The sequence below is a fragment of the Macrosteles quadrilineatus genome, unplaced genomic scaffold (genome assembly GCF_028750875.1).
Source record: "Macrosteles quadrilineatus isolate MER2022 unplaced genomic scaffold, UCM_ALF_1.0 Scaffold_4__1_contigs__length_99947679, whole genome shotgun sequence".
Taxonomy (NCBI): Eukaryota; Metazoa; Arthropoda; class Insecta; order Hemiptera; family Cicadellidae; genus Macrosteles; species Macrosteles quadrilineatus.
In genome coordinates this window covers 55,652,559-55,676,637 of record NW_026542597.1, presented here as the reverse complement: position 1 = coordinate 55,676,637, position 24,079 = coordinate 55,652,559, and the positions used below count along the sequence as shown (strand labels likewise).

The window sequence follows — 24,079 nt, the reverse complement described above, 5'->3', positions numbered from 1 at the left end:
TCAATGCGTAGGTAGTTTTGATTAAGGAGAATATCTGAAATTTCTTGAAAGTTAACTTACATAACCTAATGTTTACTGCAGTTCTAAGAAATGTAAATCAAACTTAAAAAGTACCAATATAATATTAATGTGTTGTTGTAATAAAGCGAATGAATATATGAGATTTATTTCAATATTCCTTACATAGGGATATATTATACTGTCGTTCAAAGAAATATATAAAGCAAAAGTAATAAAAAAAATAAAATCTATGTGTGGTGACGAATTTGAATATCCAATATTTCCTCAAACTCCTTTGTATTGGTGCCATATCTTGACCAAACAGGAAATTGAAAGCTTGAAGTATGGAGAGAACAAGGAGAAATTCTGAGATTGGACATTTATTGCTATTTGTAGCTTTACCCAATCCTTATAACCTTTTGTTTACACATAACGGTTTCCCAGGACCTAACTGTTAATATAATTTCAATCTACTATGACCTGATCCATCGGTTCCTGTTCTACACAGTTTATGGATAGAAAAATTCGCTAAAATTTAAGCTTATTTCAATAAATTGATCGTGTATCTGAATTATTGTAAATTTATTTTCAGAAACTGGAGTAGGCATTCCGTCCTTAAAGATTAATGGGCTCTATGTAGCCAGAATTGAAATCAAAGACGCTCTCTGCGTCCGTGGTTTCAATCACTAAAAACACTGGATGCCAAGTAAGATAATCTCACTTTTCTCTTGTTAAGCCTAAACATAACCTATTTACATTTTAATGCATTGGTTTTGTGTTCGAACATGACTTGAGTTAAGTTTTACATCTAGACGACGATTAACTAGGACATGTACTTACTTATTTAAAGGGAATATAATTAAATTAGCCTCCTTTAATATACGGCACTATTGCATTTCTTTATCTAAGCTTTTATAAAATTTGATTTAATGGGTGAAGTGAAATATAGTGTTTAGAACATGCTGCTCTTTTAGTTTATCATAATTAAAAAGTTGGAATAGTAAAGAAAACTGAATTTTTCAATTTAACCATTTATGATGTTTTTAGTAACAAACAGTATATTATATTTATTCTATTGTTTATGTTTATACAGTGAAGGAGCAGAATAATACTGGTTGTTTCCTTATTCAGACAAACGGCTACATAAAACACATTGTTTCTCAGGCCAATATATCAAACTGATCCAAAGACAATGTTTCTTTAAACCGTGCGTCACTTCCACTTTTTTCCTGCCAGAAAATAAAAAGTGATTGTGTATCAAAACTTTGGGCAGCAACTTATAAAATGTTTTTCTTAAAGGGCCCACAGGCCTTTATTAGTGCATCAAATATTACAACATTTGATGCAGATGGTTTATCTTTTAATATTATAATATATAAGACTTACCGTCTTGAAGCAATCCAGTTTTTGTACTCAGTGTACAGCTGTTTCGGCTTCATAAAGCCATCTTCAGCACATTCTTCTAGAGGTCAATTCATTATAAATATGCGAATATTCTGGTTCTTGTCAACTTTTTACAACACATTTTACACATAAAAGATGAAAACATAAACTTTGGTAGGCCTACCCTACTTGTATGTCGCGACATAACCTCACTTTTGACATGTGCTCAACTGACAGACAACAGACGACAGGACTGAGTACAAAAACTGGATTGCTTCAAGACGGTAAGTCTTATATATTATATTATTTAAAAAGCAAATCCTGGTCAGCCAACCACAAAGTACTTTTAATATTGTATTTCCACGTCAAAGTCTAGGCAGTAACAAGATTTTAAAGTTTTCATGATAGTAGAATTTTCGTTTTGTTTAAAATCTGGACACCTAACTATCTTGTAAGATAGCTTTCCAATTTATGAAATTATTTATTTGCTACCTTTTACTAAATAAACAATACATTTTAACATTTGCAGTGTTTCCAAATAATAATATTTTAGCAAAATGCAAACAAATGAATTGGGAGGATTGCTGGAATGTTTCTTTACGTTATTTAAACAGAAACTTGAAAAAGGTTGGTCTGGATTTTCAAAAACAAATTTGTTTAAATCTCAATAACTTAATTATTAAAATTATCAACCATTTTTAGTGTACGTTTTGAAATAACAACCAACTAGTTTATTTAGTCTGTATGTTTGAACAAAGATTTGGTTGTATCTTCTTAATTGAAAGTACAGTACAAAAAAAATATTTAAGTGGAAGTTTTGAAATAATTATATCTTTTCAAAATAATTTTACAGAAACAACTCTGTCTAAGGACAGATATGAAATAAATAATTAATGAGAATTTAAATATTATGTTGTGTATTCAGTACTTACAACCTTTATTCACAATCAAAATAAAAGTGGTATGGTGAGGAATTAAAACTATTTTTAGTGCAGTCATTATGCTAAGGATGGGATGAAGTTGCGAGGTGGAGAGAGCTTCTCAGGCAAAGCAGGATGTTAAGTGTAAAGCAAGCACTTGAGCTATTGCGGATCAATGTAAAGACTACATGTTTCTTTCATTCGAAGCTAGTATTTCTCTTTAGTCTGAGAGAACACTTTGACTGATATTATACTTTGATATTTTACAAATGTATATTTGAGGCTATACATAACATAACATTTGTTATTACAAAAAAAGTTTCTGGAATGTACAAGATGAACAATAGTTAAAGACGTTTTACTTCGGTACTATGTATTGGATTTTAATAACATATGGATTTCATGTCCCATATTTTAATATTCATTTACTTTGGTGAGTGTGTTTGAATATTATTTGAACTATTTACTATACTGATGTCTATCATTCTCTTGTTAAATTAGGTATTTTTATCCAAAAATCCTCTTCAATATGATATTCAAAATGTTTGGACTTAACAACATAGTACCACTTGGACCATTGTTTCCTTGTTTTAAAATAAAACCACAATGTCACTGAAGAAATATGTCATGTAGCATGAGTAAAAGAAATCTGTCCGATAATAAATTCCCAAGCTTCATTTGGGGTCAAATGTTTCGTAAATTGTAGAAAATTGAGATAAATTTTGATTTTTAAATAACATATTTTCTTGCTCATCGAAAAAATATTAAGGAGTAGGGCCTTGTAATGGACTCATATAAACATCTGTCCAAAAAGTGAAACCAAATGAAAATAATTAATAACTCTCTATGTTAAATTATACTATTAAACATTTTTTTCTTATGTATATCGATACCACGTAAGTATAGAATAGTTTAGTTAAAAGTATTGACATTTCCTCTTCTCAAGCCAGCCTCTCAAGAAATCCGATTTCGATCTGTGTCGTCTCGGTAGTTGACAAAGGAAACAATAAATATCTCGACTGATGATCGAAAACGTCTGAAGTTGGCAGTAAAGGAACCGATTACAGCCATAAAGGAGCTACATCGAGCAGATACGAAAATACAATGTCAAGACCAATTTATTAATGGTGTGTTCCAAGAGTTCGATCATAATTGTATGACTCTTTTAATAGGTTGACATAAAAATAGGATATGAGGTTCACCAATGAGTGTATAAATAACGTATATTTAATTTAAATCTACTTTTGTTTACGTTCTGAGCTATTGGGATGATGAAACAATAAATTACTTAAATAATCATTTCCTCGGAGCAACTCAATTTCAGTTAAATATGTTAAATGTGTATCAGTAGGATGAAATGAACGTTATTGTGTGTTTTGGGGCAAATTAAAAAATCTAGCGAGCGTTTACCGAACCAGTTTTATTTGACAGACGACTCTCTGCTGCATATACCCATAGTTAGACGTTACTTTATTTAATAGTTTTTTCCTTATGTATAAAAAAATGACTTTCTTTTTGTTCTGTTATATTTACTGTACAGTTGGAATTGTTTTTTGTTAAGGAGAAGGCATTTATGTTGCCAACCAAACAGACGGTCAACATTGACCATTGTTTAATAAGTGTTAGGTTTTTATTTTAGCAGTACCAATGTATTTTATTTAGTGTTCTATATGTTGTACATATGGAGGTAGACTATTATGTAATTTGTACAATAAAGCACCTTTTTCATGCATTCATTCATTCATTCATTCATTCAGTTTTATTTGACAGTCTAATCGACATTGCAAGGTATATGCTTATTGTTTATATCCTCTACAAAATGAGGGGTTGAAAATTGTAAAGTAAATAATGCAGTAATTCACATTTAAGCTATTTAAATACGTGTTGGCCCAAAAAAGGTACTCATCATTTTACGGCAATTAATTAATTATTATTTATTAGCTGTACAAACTTACACTATCTTAAAGCGGTTCTACATATGTGACACCATTGTTTATTACACATGCCATTCGTCTTTGCATGTTTTCAACAATTCCTGAACATTGTTGTGGAGTGATGTCCATTAAAACAGAAGTTAAGTAAAAACAGTAGTTTAGATGAGTACCTTTTTTGGGACACTCTTTATTACAGTGTAATTAACACAATTGTTTAGTTATTGCTATTTATATTTCTTATCAACATTTCCACTAATTAATGCTTTTCTAGATTAAAAAAATATTGAAAGAAATCGATTTCTGACACCCAGTCGTGTAGCTAGAAGAACAAACCAGTAGTGATGTACAATTAATACACTTACCAATGAAATTATTACCTTAAAACACGTTATTTGTTAATTTATGGCTTTCATAATGAAAAATGTCCATTTCTAAAATTTGGACAGAGTTGAGAACCTAAAATGATCAACTGACCTGACGATGACGGGACGTTCGCTGCCCGCGACAAAGCCGAACCCCAGGAGGGGATGTCGTGTGAGCTCCACAGTCCGTGGCTGAGGGGGCTCCTCCTGCCAGTCCGTGCGAGGGTCCTCGTAGGAGGTCGTCTTGTTGACATGGCTGGAACACCAGAAAAACTTTAAAACCGAGGTAAAAAATTGTAGAAGAATTTTACAAAGAATCGGCCAAACCCTTGGTTGTGTTACTATCCGTCGTCAAAATTTTGCTAAATATCTTCATTAATCCTATTGTACATTCTGAAGCTTATTTGAAACTTAAATACTGTGTGTTTCTCGCCTGCTAACGTTTTAGAACGTTGATCATTGTTGTTTATTGTTTTCAGTAAGCATAAGTTTCAGACAAAGAGTTTACATTTACGATGGAAAATATTTATGAAAAACTTTTAAATAATGTTAAAGTCGTAACCAAGATCGAGTTTTGAGCCAAGAGAAGAGTAATTGAGTTAGGGAAGTGAAAAGCATAAGAAAAATCTGAAAACATATCACAACATTTTTTGACTACATGCTACCAATAATGTTTTTCGGCTTCTGCAGTTACTAAAGTTTCTTCGATGAATTTACGTTGGAAATAAATACGATAAATTCTATCAGTTACTTCTCGAAGCTTTAGAGGAAAATAAGACGAAATAAGTTTAGAAATTAGCAATTGTTGAAGTAAAGACACAGACAGAGTTTCTATTGATAAGATTCTGAAAAGGAAAAGTTGAGAGTTTTAAATCGAGCGTTTTAATTAAGAAGTCAGTTTGAATTGTAAAGAAATCTTGAGAAAGAATATTTCTTTCCAGGCTTTTGCTTTAATATATCATTAAGATTATATAAAATAAATGAGTAAATGAGTTTAATGTGTCACATGCATCCTTCAAGCATGCACTTCTAGCAAAATACACCTTATTTTAGTATTAAACGTAAATGTATTAGGTATCGTCTTTTATTGTATTATTTATTTCTCATCGTTCCTAGCTCTATTGTCCGTCCATTGCATGTACTGTTTTCTTATTGTATTGCCCTGTCACTACGGTATTATGTTTATCACTTCAAATATAAATTATTATTGATCCTTATCTTTTCTAGGTTAGTCTCAATCGTCTTTGTTGTGATTTTTTAGACTTACTTTAATATAGGTACTATTTACCTATGAAAAATATCCAGCAGAGATACGAATATAAGATGATAAGACCAATTTATTAATGGTGTGTTCCAAGAGTTTGATCATACTTGTTTAACTTTTTTAATAGGTTGACCTAAAAATAGTATACGAGGTTCACCAATGAGTTGGTTTTATTTCTTGTTACTCCTAGGTCTAGTTTTTTTACTGACCTAGTTTTTAGCATTGTTACTTAGTATATTTATCCTCGGCATATTTATATTAGTCTGCTCAGTCATTATGAGTTACTCATATAATGTAATTCAATTATAAATTGACGAAATCAGTTGCAATAAATAAATAAACCCTATATGAGATTTAATCTAAAATTAAATGCAGATCCCTCTAGAATATAAAACAAATACAACAATTTATTTCATAAACTTAAAATACCACAGTACAGACTTAGAAAAAAACGATTACATAATATCTGACTTTTTTCGTTATACCTAATTTGTCGCACCATTTTGAACTCTATCCAGTTGTTTTGTTCAATGAGGTAAAGAGCTCTTTGGATACAAAAGCTTAGTAAATTACTATATTTTCTAATGTAAGCAATTCAAAACAAGCACTAGTTTAGACTAAGTAAGACGTAATACATCGAATTAAATACAATGCATTAGCATATTTACCAAAGGCACAACATAAAACTTTAGTTTATTGAAAGGAGAACTAATAATATTTACGGAACAAAACTTAATAATTAATAAATAAATCCATGATATAAGTGATATCAATGTGAGAGGAAAACATTTCAATAGAAAAAAACCACATTGTTACATGAATTTTTTAAAATACATAGTTAGTTTAAATTCCCAATAGTACAAATAAACTTTAGTAAAAACAAATTTAACTAAAAAAAAAATAAATACATACAACAAATCAAAAATTAAATTAATTGACAATTTTAGACAAACTCAAATTAGTTTTACTAGTTTCAATTTCAACTGAATTAATTTCGTGTTAATAGTTGTTTATGCATTACTTCTTTAAATGATCGTCAATGGTCAATAATAGGCATACATATAATATTAAAACATTAATTTTGGAATTTTCATAGCACATAAAAAACAAATATAGCATTTTGGATTTTTCCCTTCTTTAAATTTCATCCAGTTCCAAATGTACAAAACGATTACCTAATACAGTACATTGATAAGGACCACTTAGAAATAATTTATCCAGGATTCGTTGGGAAATGGCGGTCCATAAAATTTTAATTTTAAGAATTATATTTTTCTAAAACCAATATCTGGGAGGTAAGACTACACAGTTGGCCTAGATCTCATCCCATAATGCTACGAGTGCTTTCATATTAACCTAGTTTGCTACCTGCATCACCAAAAGATAAAACATAAAACTCGCCCGTTGATTAAAGAAACTCTGATGCAATAATTACGTTTTCCCACAGTTACCTGACAAAGGGGGCTTTCTTGTACTGATTATAGCACGCAAAGTAGCTGATTGCTGTATTTTCTTACTTTTGCCACACTCATTTTACTATTTATTTATTTATTTGCCAACGGATTTACACCAATTTTACAGTTTGATTGAGTTGTAAATTGCTCATTATGACTAGATAATCCAAAATAATAATAATAATAACAATGAAAGGAATTTCAAATGTAACAATAATAAGAGTAAAGTATACATGTGAAAAACTTGGACAAAGAGAGAACTGAGAAACGATAAGCAAGTACATAGTTAAATGAATGACGAAGATATGTATACAATAAATGGCACATGGACTAACCTAGAAAACAATAAATAATATAAATAACAATGAAATAACAATAAACATGATAAATATTTTTATGAGAACAATAAACAATACAAATAACAATGAGATAACAATGAACGATATAAATAACAATGAATAACAATAAACAGATGTATAAATATTTTTGTGAGAACAATAAATAATATTAAAACAATGATAAATATTTGAAGTGAATAACCATGGAGACAAGTAAAAACGACGAGGAAACGGTATATGCAAAGAAGGTATAATACAGAGCTGAGAGCGATGAGAAATAAATAATGAGTTAAGATGATACCTGAAAGATTTGTAATTTAACATTTTTGTTTAATGCTGGAAAAAAGAATATTTAACCATAATCTTGCGTTTGAAAGATGAAGTTGATTCATTGAAAAAGTCAATGTACGATGCAGCCTCGCTTCCAATCCGCAGGAGACGTGGTAATCCAGAATGGCCACCAATCAAAAATAAATAAATAAATAAATAGTGCATACTATTGCCGCACTCATTTTTTTCCCGCTCTAGTATTCCAACCAAACAACAAAAGCAGTGTTCTTTTATTAGGCACGTAATACGTGTACGCTTTAAAATAAGTTGGCTTGAAAAATACTACGACCAAGATCTGCTTGTGCGATCTTGGATTTAACCTAACCTCAAACGTGTTGTTTAGTGTTTGAAAAACTAATTAGTTCCATGCTCTATAGTAACTGTAGGAAAAATATAATGTAACACGAGCGCAAAGTGCATTTGCTGCACTCGAGAAACTTTCCACACTCGCCTAAGGTTCGTGCGTAAACGTTTCTCTCATTTGCATCAAAGCAATACACAACAACAACAACTAATAACTAACAACAACAGTAACAAATAACTATTTATCTTCGAAACCTAAGTATTAATTAACTTATACAGAGATGTACTAAGTTACGTACTCGAGCACAATTCGACATGTTTATATTGTACTGCAAACATTTGGAAGACTGTAAATGTATAACCAACAACATGTTAAAATGATGATCGAAGATTCCGATTGGAGCTTGTGGTGACTGGTTGAAATAAATTTATCGCCATTGTAACACTTGTAAACATATTTAAAGTCTTGTAAAGGTGTAATTGCAGTATTATATACATATATACTATATTACTAAAGTACAGTGATAGGCCTACTATAGTAGTTGTAATAGTATTGGATGATGTGTTTAATATTTTCCTTTTAATTAGGACCAACGCGTACAATGCTAAAACATAAGTAATCACAATAATTGAAAACAGTTTTTTGGAATACTGGCGTGTTTAGTACGCAGAATTATGTCACAATAAGTTTTTTTTTTACCCTAAAGGAAAGCAAAATTGATCCTAATAATTGTTAATCTTTGTTAAAGCTCACGTTTAAAACTAAATCATTGGAAAACTAGTGCTAAGACACCACATCTAACATAGTATAACCCACTTACATATCATCATCCATATCACTCCAATCCCTTTCATATCACTTCAATCATACCATGTTTTATACTGTTGTTATACATTGCACACTCTTTTCAGGAGACTTATTATGTTAAAACCGATTAAAACCGAGTACTATTAAAAGATAAATTATATCTTTATTTTATCGAAGTATACATGACAATTTCATTTCCACACTTAAACCAAGGACGACTAAGGTTTAAGACAATATCTAAGCATAGTTGTTTAGAATTGCACAAGCTTGGTTAAACAGATGAATGTCCAATCATAAAATTATTGAAATAAACGTACTCTGGATATTGAATTGAAAACAACACTAAAAAGACAAGAAACTTAATCTGCTAAAATCAAAATGATACCAAGCCTTATTGTGTAAAGAAAAGTAAGCAAGTAACGGTTGTAGCACTACTACCCTTTGCAGCCATTTTCTAGAACTATTCTCGTCCTAACGATTCTAATCACCCCTTAGGCGCTGGGGTAACGGTTGTAACTGCTAACGCCCTCACACTTTAGGGCTTCATGGTTAAAGACACTACTTGCAGTGAAAATAATGCTGAAATGGTTTAATGCTAAACAAATGGAGGCATTTGTTCTTGTGAAACTGTAAGAAAAATGTAAATGGCAATGCATTGTATACACACCTGGGTAAAATTAAATCATATTGCTTTTAGTTGGGAGTTTTGTGATATGGAGAAAAGTATTATAGCTTGAGATATTTTTTTAGGTAGACGCAGCAGCGCATCAATATGGGCTCCGTTCAATCCGGTCACATTGCATGATCCCGACATGACCCTAATCCATCATTGCTTAGTCCAAAGCTATCGGTAATGGATAGGATTTGAACTCAAACGACCGGGACAAAAGTGTCGAACCTTAAAAAAAATCCACTTAAAATCTACATAGATCGTCTTTTAGGCAAACAATTTACAAGAAGCTGTGATAGTACTATATTTAGTCAACATGTTACTAATTAGAAACTTGCTTCGGTTAGGCATTCAAGTTTACACATTCGGAACCATCATAAATGTTTACTAAAAAATGTAATAATTTTATGAAAGATGGGAGACTACTATTTTCATAGTTTGAATAAATAGAATTTCCTACAAAAACAAAATCATGTATCAAAATAGAAATCACAGAATGTTGTCAAAAAGTACAACACCGTTTAAGTTCGGACCTAAAATAGGTAAATTTTATGGAAATACATTTCAAAAATCGTCTCTCATTTCTAAGAAAACGTTTGACCTTCTTAGTGACTTGTTTCAGAAAGATACAGTTTCTGTTGGAATTACTACAAAGACTTTTGCCAGTCCCAATAGGGGATTACTGAGTAGCAAAGAACTGTTTCTCTAACTTGTACAGATTCCATTTGACTTGTCCTTGCAAGTTTTACACAATTTGATTTTGTATTAAAAATATTAAATTGTTTAGTAGCATGATGTACCCTACTTATAAAATGACTGGTTGAATAATTTGTATTTATATTTTGTTAGTAGAAATGAATCCATAGTAAATGAATTCACAGCATAATTTGTATGAGGAAATATTGTACGTGGTTGATCGGGTTTTTTGGTCCGTAAAAACTATAGACATTTTAATTACATTTTAAGGTACTCTACGAAGATAAAGGGTTTTTGTAATAGTTTACCCCTACCATTTAGCCTAGGGCGTGCCGTTTCAATCTTGAGGAAACGTTTGAAGCAGTTTTATTGAGGCTCAAAAATGGGCCCAGCTTTCATCGTTCGTAGGGTATTTTATTTTACTATCAAGACCAAAGAATCATACAATTAAAGCTACGATTTTATTTTTCTACATTTATTTATTTACATATTAGTGCAATATGTTTTGTTTCATGCTGCTGAGGTTAATTTATAGAGGGATTGTCGAATTAACTTTGGAGTTATTAAAAAGGCATTTTAAAATCATCCTCTACAATACTAAATATATACAATGCCGAGCAATATTGCAACATTTTCTCTGATAATAAATATCATTAAAACAATGCAAATAAAGAAAACTCTAGTACAGTGCAACAAAATAGAAATAAATAAAACATTAGTTTATAGTTTTTAAAATAATCTTTTAAGCAACCAAACGAAATAAAGTCGTGCTTTGTAGTCTACTTATTTTTACTTATTGGAATGTTTCAGTAAATATGCACCTTTTGTTACAATGGAGTGATAACAAAATTTCAATATTTATAAAACAATTTTAGAACAAAAGCCCAATATTTTCTTCAGTAGCTTGTGTTGAAATCCCCCCAGCATGACAACAGAAACACTCAGATTTGAAAGTTGAGGATTGTAGAGCTACAATGGAGAAAATGTTTGGTTGGTTGCTCTCTCGCTAGAAGGTTTTACTTGGTGAAATGCGAGGATTTAAAGTACACATTTCATTCAAACTTTTGAAATCATATTAGAACTTTTAAAATTCTTCAGTTGTTTAGTTTGAATATTGACTTAAGATAATAAAGTTCACATCCATAAGTCTACTTATGCCAGTCTCTCATTAAAATATCAGTAATGAACAATACTCTTGTGGAATAAGCTAAAATTGAAGTTCTATTTGATAGTTCAGTTTTTGTTATTGTACATAATAGGTGAAAGGAACATGACAGATTATATAGATTACAACAAGTTACTTCAATTCAATAATAGGTGTATTAAAATAAAAGCGCGTTTACGACATCATACTTGATATTTCTACTGAACTACGAGTTTTCAGTCCTAAAACTTTATGCAGCTTCAAAATAAGAATGGGATGCTCGATTCAGAGTATTTAGTGTGAACGAAGGTTTTCATCGATGTGCATGTAATACAGACAAACTAAAATTAGCCATTGTTTCTCATATACAACGGGCTACAGCTAATGTGATACGATATTCTAACATTTGTATTGCATATTTAACCTGTAATGTATATTATTTGGTTTAATTAAAATGTTTATTGCAATTTCAATTCGTGTCATAGCTGTATCGTCATGGATAAATTATATAATTTATTGTGTTGTTGGTCACATTGTAAAAATGAAAATACAACTTTGATGAAATGTGTATCACAAAGTGCGTATTTATTGTGTAAATGCATTCAATTGTCATGCTACAAATAATAGAATGAGAGTCTGTTTCGTAGAAAATAAATTAACGAACAAATCTATATCACCGTACATATAACTCATGTTGTCTCCATAAAAAAAAATTACAATCAATTGATAACTATGGATAATTGGATATCACGTGGACTGTATAAACCAGAGGTTTTTCAAGTTAAAGTAAAATGATTGAGCAGACACTGACTTTGTGTTGGTATGAAATAAAATGTATCGTATGGGTTTTTTTGCAGAAAATTTCTTTAATACAGAGAAGACCTCTTCATATAGAACTATAATTTTTTTAAATAATGATGGCTAACATTACATTATACCAGTTCAAGGCAGTATTTAAATAATGCTTTGAACCTTTAAGCATTCTTTAAGCTAAGGCTAAAACATTTATGTTTGGCGGGATTTGTTCGAGTCTTCATGATAAACGTAGCGAGTCTTAAATATGAAACCGTACTGAGCCGGGTCAATTCTCGTTTTGCCACTTGCGTATCCCCGGCTAATTTTTTTAAATTTTTTTTTACTTTTGTAATTTTTTTTGCAAAAGAAAGTCAAATAGTAAAGTTATACAGCTTATAGTAGGTATGTAAGCTAAAAAATGACCCGAGGATACGCGAGTGGTGACACGTGCATTGACCCGGCTCAGGACGTAGATTTGGTGCTACTAATTTCACATAAAACCTCTTCCAATAAAAAACCACTTTTTAAAATATAAATAAACCTATTTCCAGTTTAAAAATTTATATAAAAAATCACTATTGAAATTCCAACGAAAGGGAAATCACTAAATGATTACTTTCCCTGAAAAGTAATGAAGTAAATGTTTTTCTTGATGATCGCAATGAAGGCCAGAAAATGGGATGTAGACGTAGACTATTTTTGAAGAACTTCTTGTGAACATTTAAACATTCTGAAACGCTTCATTTCCAGAGATGAGTTGAACATAACTGTTAGTTTTAACGTTGATTCCATCTTGCAGAATGTTTACAAGTGTTTTAACCAGTTGAAGCAGAGTAAGTTTGATTAACTTTTCATCATACTGCAGTTAAAAAAGCATTTTAATACATGCGTCGCGGGACGGTAAAGCAACTCTTTTACTTCTTAGGGAGTAAAAAAGAGGGTTTTAGTCCCTAGGGAGTAAAATATTACCACTTGATTATTTATTATGCGATTTCAGCAAATAAGGTGTCGTATGATTTGGTTTTTACCTGTGCATGTTTTACCTCACTTTAATGTTTTTAGCTGTAACAGTTTTTTTATTTATAATTTGGCATGACAACCGTTAAACGGTAGCCAATTTGAAATTAGTTATAGCAATGAAACTTTATACACTTATTTAAACTATTAAGGTACACATTTATACAAAATATTTATACAAAAATTGAAGTTTCTATCTTAAATAAATCTCGAGTTATGAAACAATTTCTAAAAATTTCATACATACCAATACACGGAAAAGTAGTTACCGAAGAACCATGTTTCTATTGAGAAATTTGTTAGTCTCAACCTGAGGAACAATTGCATATAAAAATGTTCCAGAGAGTTCCGGGGCATTCTGTGTATACGAACGGGACGCCGTGTATAAACGAATCAAATTCTAATTTAAAAAATACAGAACATTCTTCTTATGGCGGAGTAACTGTGGGTATAAGTCGTCCTAATTAATACAACTCCAAGTTAAATAATAAAAAAATTATTACGAATAAGACAGCAGCATTATGGAATCTCTTGTTCATAAACACATAAAAAATCATATAACATATTTAAAATAGTAATAACCAGATTTCTGTGTTGAAAGGAAAGCATGGTACAAAACAAGTTACAGTCCATAGTATGATGTCTGAAGAAAACCCTATTAAAATAAAAAATTTTAACAATAAAACACGAAAAACAGGACATTTTAAACATGTTCTTAGCTGAGAGAAGGAATAAACTGTGATTTTACTCTTCATACAATATTTTCATTATCAAAGGATTATAGTTTTAAATCAATCTAATCGAGTTATGTTTGCATGAGAACATCAGTTTGTAGTTTTAATAAGAGTACAACCAGGTACAAGGTCAATAAGATGATACATTTGAAATATTTTGGTACCCCGATATAAAATATGCGTTATATATCTGATTTCAAAACGTATTCATATTTTACTATAAGGTTATAATAAATAACAGTTTATAAATTCATCTTTGTATGAAAAATTTAACAAAACATCATTCATTGGTTCTGTTTCAAAATGTTCAAAGAACGTATAAAGCAAAACCAAAGTCACATTTAATCTGTAATTTAATAAAAAAAACAATTTCCTCGTTATGATGAAGTCACAAGCTACTCAACAAACGTTGGCAGGTTTAGCTTCGAGGGACTATACTTTGTGTGACATGTTCAGAGACAATGCAATTAAAGTTATGACAGCAAAATCAACTAAATTGTATAAATTTACTTCGTCTCCAATAAACTATCTTTTCAATGCCGGAAGCGCTTCTTGAAAACGCAACTAAAGAACTAACTAAATTAAACTTATAATACAACAGTTTTCAGACTCGTGTGGGTGTAGATTTCGGAAGTTTTAATGGATAAAGACATAATGATTGATTGGCGTGGAGAAGAATAATTTTAAAATATGTGGCACATAGTCAATGCACACTGCCTTACAACTTTCCCTGTAGAATAGGTTTATTTTCTAAAACACCTGAGGCAGGGTGTCACTAAATTGCTATTTGACCTTCAGTGTTTGGTTTACTTACGATAGGTCATATTGTTTACTTTCAAAAGATGATAGTAGATCAAGCTATAAACTATGACGCCAATTATTATAACTAATAACTGTACTCATTGTCTTGGAAGAAAACATTGTAAGGCTCCAGAGATAAGTCCTAAAACGGATTCAAAACTTAGGAAACTGGAAGTAAAGGTGTAATCTGCGACAATGTTTACACAAATGTTCGAGCACATTCTCATTCTGTAACGCCTCATTTCCTGGGCCTCGCTTATCTTGCAGTTTGAACGTTCGTTTATTGAATACTGAAGAAAAAATCTACATGGGGTTTAATTTAATCTGCAAACATGTTTTTGTACATATAAGCACATGACTTCAAATTTTCATTTACGGCTAATAATTAATAGGAGCGTATTTTGCCTGGTTTGCTTCTTGGTGGGCTTACAGCGTAAATCAGCCTCCGAACCGTTGAATCTCGGTAGTGTTACATAGTTTAGACTGATGGTAACTGACGGTATTCTAACCAAGGCCACCAGTATAGAAGCCCCACCACATATTAACTTCATATTCACTTCAATTTTTGTTTATTTATAAAGTACTAATAATTTTGAAAGGACGATTTTAACCACAATTTTTCATAACTATAAGAATACTGTTATATGGTCTTGATTAATTTCATAAGTTTACACAACCAGAATTCCGATCTATAAAGCCACGTATTGGAGCGAAATAATCAAGGTTGGAGCAAAGTGTGTCACAGTCTGTTGTACTTGATGAATCCATAGAGTAATATAAGAGACAAACATCAAAGACCTACATACCTCTTTGTCTAAGAGTTTCTACAATGACACGTGGAATAGTGGTTTTAAAAATACGGATGTGGATATATTATTATTATAAACCTTAGTTAAACATTTATTTTACGAAAAAAGAGAGCTTGGCCACTCTATAAAGAAATAAATGTTTTTAATTGAGTTCATAACATTTGGTTATCCGAGATAATCCCTGTAAAACTATAATGGAAGATTTTCTTCAATAACGAAGAAGCTTTGGTTATGCGAAGGACATGTTTACAAATTGAAGTAACATCTGCAATTTAATAATTGTATTAATTGACAATATTACCTCGAAGGAATGGTTTCCATATGTGTATCCGATAGTCTTGGTTAATTCTTAACAAAGAGTTACACATAAATATTGAAATCCAATCGTAAACCTGATGACTGTACAATAAAACAACGTACCACAAAGTAAATTACTCAGTACTAAAAATCATATTATTCCAATTTTGATTGAAAACATCAAGTCAAATACAACACCTATAAACCGATCTAATCATCTAATAAAACGAAGCGGCACTCACAGATAAAACACACATAAACAGAATATCTAAACAGAACCAATCAAATTAATACCAAATTCACAAACGACAATATCGAATTAGTGTTTGCCACTGCATAAAACAGGATCCATTTGATTAGTAGGCGTTAAAGGGCAAAGTTAGGGTGGGGATTATGAGAACTGGACAGTCAGTGAAAGCAAACAACATCAATACCTCGCAAAAAAATGAGGACTCAGCCGTTTCGACGAGGCGCATCCACAACCTATAACATCGTATGAAATTTACTGTCGGACCAATTAATACTTGCTGTTTACTTAAGATAATACCTAAAGCATTTGTTTTGTGATAGTTAATTCACTAGAGTACACGAAGTAGTTCATTTAGTACACGAAGTATGAATACCCAATGCTCGTACGTGAGTTCGGATCCTGGTACCTGCTACTATTGTCAGTACAGTTCACTCTTGTAATGTATTGGCTGGGTACCATCTACGAATGGACTCGAGGCCTGTGTGGATGGTCAAATTCAATGTTTAAGTAGCCGTTACAAAAAAAAAACCATATTTATAAAATAAATTTAAGTAAAGGGCTACAGCTGGTCCCTTATAGTTGGTACGTCTACTTAGTACTTTTAACTAAAGAACCAGACATTACAAAACTAGTTAAAATCTTATAGCATTTGAAAGGAGTCTGAAGTAAATAATTTTAATTTTTACAATGTACAATGTAAATTTTAATTTTTTTTTACAATGTATGTGTGTATGGTTGTCATTGGACTTCCCATAATAGCATTAAAATAATATAATTATAAATTATATTATCATTCTAATATCATTCGTTAAACAGTCTAGGTTTCTGATAGTTTAAAGTACATTTTTAACAATGGAAAATAATTGACAGGAAAGAATTTATACAATTAAACCACTATGAAAAGGATTATTTGGATGAGTGCAAGCTGCAAATAAGTTATCACCTTTAAAATAATGAGGTGTATAAACCATAATCATTCAATGTTTTGGAGAGAGAGAGCTTCTCTTTCGTTTTATGCTTCTCTAAGATCAGGTAGCATACACTTTAATAGTTTGAATACTGATCACTTTTTAGTGTGAGCGTTTTTAGTTTTCTTTCACGTTTGCTATCAGGGTTCTCGTTTCTAAACATTCTTTTACAACCCAACTAAAATGTCTTATAAAATTTAAGGTTTGACTTATAACTTAGTCTTTAGCTTCAAAACCTTCTTAAGTAGTCATAAGAAACCAAAGGATCACTAAAACCCCTGAAAGCGAATCTAACCTGACATTTTGGTATTCGGTACTAAGAAATTAAAATAATCTATGAACAGTGAACTATAAATAAAGAACAAACATAAATTGATAAACATATTCATATTAGACATTCACAAATTAAACTTTCTTAATATGTTATCTCAAAGTAGTTAAACATTTTACTCTTAAGATTTACTCAAGGCCCGATGGATTGAGACGGTAGAGTATTGAACAATCAATCTCAATGCTGGCTGACCAACACTTCATCATGGTTATCTCGAATCCGGCACCCTCATTGAATTCCCGGGAATTCTTTGTATTTTATCGCAACCATGAGATATTTAAACCCTTAACAACTTAGAGGGAGTATGAGAACAAAATTGACTGAAGTAAAAAATGTCTATTCTGGACGTTTAAGTTTAGATAGATACAATATTATTGTAAAGTCTTACGTTTCGTGAACATTGGAAATAGAATATAGAGCAGCAAGAGTGGTAATTCATTTAAAATAGTTAACTATTAACTTGATTTAAATGTCAATTGTATGATGGTGTTTGTTTACAATGCAACTTACTATAAATAATTACAAAAAGTGGCCGTTAACATTGGTATAACTATTGTTTATCACTTCTGAAAAGTAATACGAAGACGCCAAAGTGGCTTAAGATGTAACAATATAAAAAAAACGTTAGAGACTGAACCCTATTTGAAATGGAAAAAAACAGAATTTTTTATACTAAATAAGCTAGTAAACCTTTTGGGAATATGGAGTCTTTATAACCTGTCCGAAAGTCTTTTCATCGATGCTAGAGGGGTAAATATTTGTTTAAGAGCAAGACTACAAGCATAACCTCAGGGGATACCTTTATTTTCTTGTAAAATGACTTACGGGTCTAATTTGAAAATAAATATGCTGGCCTGGCAAGTTTAAATTTATTTTACTTTAAAACTATGACTCTTGATAAGGACTTACTTGATATAATAAGATCTTCCATCGCTGTCGATAGCCTCCTCCCAGCCAAAGGGGAAGCCTCCGCTGTTGTCGCGAGCCCAGGCGTCTGCCGGCGGCAGCCACGAGGCAGTCTGCGTCAGGTGGCTGCAAAATACCACGTAGGTGAGTATATATATATATATATATATACTAGCTGACCCGGCGAACTTCGTATCGCCTAAGTTATAGGTTTACCCTAAGACAGACCGATGGAAAAGAAATAAGCAAATCACGTCCTGGTTGAAGTTCGTTCGCTACGCTCACTCACCTTTGGGTTGGAGCTCGTTCGCTACGCTCACTCACCTTTAGGTTGGAGCTCGTTCGCTGCGCTCACTTGCCTTCAGATTAGCTCGTTCGCTACGCTCACTCGCCTCCAGGTTGAAGTTCGTTCGCTACGCTCACTCACCTTTTGGTTGCAAATTAGCTGTTGTCATAAATGTAAAAGAAATAATAGTGCTGCACCCTATTGGTAATCCTTGTAACTTTAATGCTATTGAACATCATAGAACAGAACCAACTTGTTTAATTGAAACAGCTGTTAAGATTCATTAATTCCATTTCTCATAAGGTTAACATGGGAAACTCCAGAGCCACTGGTGCGGAGCCCTTTTAAGAATTTCGAAACGGGAAATAGTTTACGTCCGATTCGCATACCTACAGAATTTACACACCAAATTTCATAACGATCGGTGAAGTCGTTCCGGAGGAGTTTGCAGACAAACACTGTGACACGAGAATTTTATATATTAGAAGAAGAAGATATAACTGTTATGGGTTAAAATTAAACCTAGATTGACATGTTAGTAAGTGATGTATACAACTTTCGATAGTATTTAAGCTAAGGGTACGATCTTGAGAATGGTCTGCGGCATTTTTATGGCCCGCCAAAACTTGGCCAAGATGGGGAACTTTGGGTTTTTGTTTTTATAAATGGACCCTAGAGAAACAGCTCATATTATGGATTAACAAAGCTACACGTTAATCTCACTCTGTTCTGCACTAACCTTGTATTTAAATTCACCTTAAAATACGTTACCAGGGGCGTCTAACTGACTCAAAATAATAATAACAAGGAATAATGAGTGTCTGAATTCATGGCCCTGTGGGATTTTACGAGTTATGTGAATGCGTGGATTATAGGTCAAAACATATGAACCATAGCTTATATCATTGACTATTGAATATTCAAAGCTTAAAGTGAAAGGAGGGATTTTAGAATTAACTCAGTTAAAAACGAAACGATTATTATCTAAAAGCATTTTATTCCATACAACATTGAATCTGTTTGCCTCCATATAAAAAAGTCTACTGCCTCATTCAATTAAACAGGTAATTCATGGCCACTTTACGGTGGGTTATAAATGTCGAAAAATAACCCTCGTAGACGATTGTAAATGTTTTATAGCACTCGTTTACATTTAAAAGGCTCATTATTTTTAAATTAGTGGACCCCTATTGTAAAGGCAACTTTGATAACATTGAACGCTTAAAATCGTGCACAAATTGTAAATGAAACATTTAAGCTAGATGGAGGTAACGTAAGTTATTTTTAAAAAGAAAGCTTTTTAACTAAAATTACGCTTTACATTTTAATTTAAAATACTGAACACACACAACTTAGATATCCATGTTAATATTGCGGCCAGTTTATAATAAGAGAACTACACCAACTAGGCTGAAAAATTGTTTCAGATGATCAAAAAAATTTTACTGTTTTTATGTGACAAACAAGGAAGGTTCAAAACGGTGATTTTTGGACAAGTCATATTGAACAGGATTGTGTGCAAAATAAAAGAAAATATCTACAAAATATTTTTTATTAAAGAAAATAAAATATTTTGTAGATATTTTCCAATCCGGTATAAATCAACATACAACATACAACAACAACATATCAACATACAAGCATACAAGCATTCGCTGTAAAACTGTATTCGGACATATCAGACTGAAAGATGTGACCGATGAAAAGAAATAGCACATTGGGACTTTGATCTCCTTAGGGCATCTTTATTGTTGTCTTTCCTTCACATATCTCCCAGCCTATCTGTTTCCTCTTCTCCTTCTTCTTTATAAAAACACTTCTTTCCTCACAATATTCTTACTACACGGCCCTACGGTGACCGGATTAACATTGTTGGATTACCTTCTATACATATTTTTGACATGTAAATAACAAAAGATTAGATCTTGATCAAGCAATTTATTATTGATATAAACACCTTAAGATCAATTCAGTGAAATTTTTTTTGATGTAATTGTAAAAATCATTTAACTCATTTTTACTGAATATAGTAGAATAAACCTAATATATAGGTTGAGATTCAGTTTCATTTTCAACGTCGCAATGTCAAATTTCGTAATTAAATATCAGATACAGAATTAATGAAAAAAAACCTACTTTATGTTATTATATTAGCTATCTATTGGTATAGATGAAGAATTTTGCCTGTCACTAATGTTGATAGTTGTCATTACTATTAAGTATCAGTACTATAATCAATTAACACCTTTTTCTTCTTTAAAATGATAAAAAGCCAGTATTACATAAACATATAATCAAATACAAAAAAACTTTGAGTTCAAACCTCTCACTCGTACCAGAGACAGTTTAGCAAAAGACTTTAAAAGTTAATATACCTTTAAAGTTTCGTATGAGGGTTATAGTTAGCAAAATATACGAAACCTATTTTAAATCAACAACACGTTGCAAAAAATGTATTTACATTTGCATGAGTCAGTAATATTAGTGGCAATATGGCAATGCCTAGAGCAAGTACAATAAATAGGTCGACGAAGCCTGACAGCAGAGGTGTAAAGGTGTCTGCCCCAGGTAAGGTGTTAAGGTATAAGGTGTAAAGGTATAAGGTGTTATATTGACGTGCCGATATTGCCAAAGGCAGTTCTAAACCACCTGGAATATTCACAGGTCTATTTCCCATCATCTTCTACCATATACACTTTTGATAAGTTCATCACTTGTACAATTTGATTCAATGAACTTAAATACAAAAACAAAATTTACACTAACGTTTATCTTTCCAATCCTAAATATATACAATACTTCGTACCTTTATAAAGTGAGCAAAGGACAGCTAAAAAAGCTTACTAATCCATAAAAAATCCTTCATGTCTCTAAATTCGTAACTATCACATTAACATTAAATAATTAAAAAACCTGCCTTGATAAACTAACTTATTGTACACAAATAAACGTTACAACAAGGGTCTAAAAGCTTCCTGGCGGGAAGTAGGGAGGATGTTTATTTGGTGCTTAAAACTTAACTTTGGCCCTTAGAGACAAACAAATCTACTTTTGGCGATAAAGGTCTTCAAGAGACAACAAATGTATACATGAAATGGGTTACCAGTCTCACATAGACATACACGTATTTTTGTGTCTCAAAGATGGATTACTATACTCTTAGCATATTTATAGTTACTTCATTAGGTTTTGTTGGATGAAACTAAATACATAAATAAGATAAAATTATTAGACTTTATTCATGTGATAAATGGTACACACGATGTCGGATTGAATAAATAGAATGTACTGTATTTGTTGTTGGTTATATTATTTGATAGCTTGGGTTCTTTTTAAGTTTGGTCTTACACGTTTATTATCGAATACGTCTAACTTTTTGAAGAAACATCGAGAAAAAAATCAACAACATTAGTATAAAAAACCTCTACATTGTAACTTTTGAAAGAGTAGATATTTAAATTTCCAGATAATTCACAAGAGTGAAGGTAGATTTTAGATTTGAGAGTTCGCAATCACAGCAAATAAAAAAAAACAGCACATGCTTGATTACATCAAAGCAGATTAGCCTATGTTTCGTATTTTCCAAAAAGTGTACGCAACATCGAAACGACAGCAGCAAAGTTCATTACGATTACTGATTGTGCAAGCTCCATTGTGGGGAAACCCATCAAGAACTCTTGTACTGGGTATTCAAGTTTCTAACTACAATTCATCTTGAAAACATAATGGACAGTCATGCCTTTGTACAAAAATTGATTAAATGTTAGTCGAATCCAGAACCATTTGTAACGAGTTATTTTTCCTAGGGGGGTATATTTTCGCTATTTGGCCGCGTACCGATTGTAGAGGTAAGCAAGCGGCGGCGGCGAACCTAGCTAGCGCCCTTTGACCCGGCTTATCAGTGCCGATAAGCCTGGGATATCCTAGATGTTCAGGATAGCCTAGGACGGAGATTCTAGTCGTGGATCCCGTGCAGTGAACAGCTGGTTCGTGATTGTCGAGTGAGACGAGTAGTGCTTTGGTGACATCGGTGTGATATTGGCGCTCAAGGCGTGTTGGTGTCAAGTTGGGTAGTAAGTCAGTGACCCACTTGAGGTGAGTGGACGACTTGATATTATTAGTTTGATAATATTAATATCTGATTTATTTGCGAGGGTTAGAGTTGTAACCGTGCTAGTCAAAGCCTGACGATAGTTAGGATTTATTTATTAGTCAGGAATAATATTAAAGTATATTCCTGACGGTTCTGGGCAGGTGCTAGAGCGCAAATAATATAATTTATTGACTGTAGTAGTTATTATTTTGCGTTGTACCAAGAGTTAGTTATATTACTAATAACTCTGAGGCCCGACAAACCTAGGTTGCACGATTTAGCGTGCGTAGTTGGAAACACGTGGCCAGTAGGCTAGTAGCTAATATTATTAGCCTATTAACAGAAGCCCAGCTAAGTAACATAAAGTTGGTAGTAGCAGTAACAGTAGTAGGGTTGTTATTGTATATTCATTCGATTATTTTAATTTAATGGTAGTCCAACACGTTATCTTGGTAGCTTGGATAGCGGAGTACCGGCTATCAGATAATATATTTATCTAGTGTTTGGAACGTAGTTAATATTTATTCATCTGCTACTAAGTTGCTCAATAATTTTAATAGTGCAATTGCCATTTAGTTTTGCTTGTTTAGCTTGGTATTTATTGAGACCAGCTACTAGCGGTGTAGTCACTCTACCTATAGTGTACTTGTATATTATTATGTGGTACGATTATTGAGTGAACTGTTTGATTCTTAGCTTGGGCATTAGAGTTGTGTATTGGATTATAGTGGCCTAGTAGACCCCGCCTGGTGATAACACGCGTCGTGGTTTTTATTGGCAAGTCGTCGTGTAACTCACCGTGTTTTAGGCACTCTGGGCTTAACTATTGGATAGTTAGGACGAAGCCCGAGTTGCGTAGTCAGCAACGACCCCCTAGGAGTGTGGAGAATCGGCGTAGGCCTGGTGGTGATTATTGCACGTTTGTTGTGGTGACTTGTTTTTGACTTGTTCACAGTGCCCGTGTATGAGCCAGTCCTATACCGGTTAGACCCGGCTATTGGCCTAGTGGTTTCCCTGACCTTATCGCAGACCCTGGAACTTTACCCAGCCATTGTAGGCTGAGCTATCCCCGGCAAACGGCGACGACTGCACTTTTAATATTTATTTTCCCAGTGCAGAAAATCTCGTCGCACATTTTTATACAACGGTTTTAACATTTAATCAATTGTTTTAAAGGCATGTACAA

At 32.2% G+C, this 24,079-nt stretch overlaps 1 protein-coding gene across 3 annotated transcripts in view; it reads right to left on the bottom strand.

The window, feature by feature from the left end:
* LOC128991297 (uncharacterized) overlaps nucleotides 1–24,079 on the bottom strand; it is a 430,235-nt gene that overhangs the window by 40,412 nt on the left and 365,744 nt on the right. For 2 of the 3 annotated variants that reach the window (XM_054414071.1, XM_054414073.1), the window contains exons 2-3: nucleotides 18,518–18,640; nucleotides 4,712–4,855 (exon numbers count right to left, since the gene is read on the bottom strand). In XM_054414071.1, the coding sequence (XP_054270046.1) occupies nucleotides 4,712–4,855; nucleotides 18,518–18,640 (267 nt within the window). Of the gene's footprint in view, nucleotides 1–4,711; nucleotides 4,856–16,493; nucleotides 16,543–18,517; nucleotides 18,641–24,079 lie in introns of all 3 variants that reach the window. The other variant, XM_054414074.1, reaches the window with a different exon arrangement.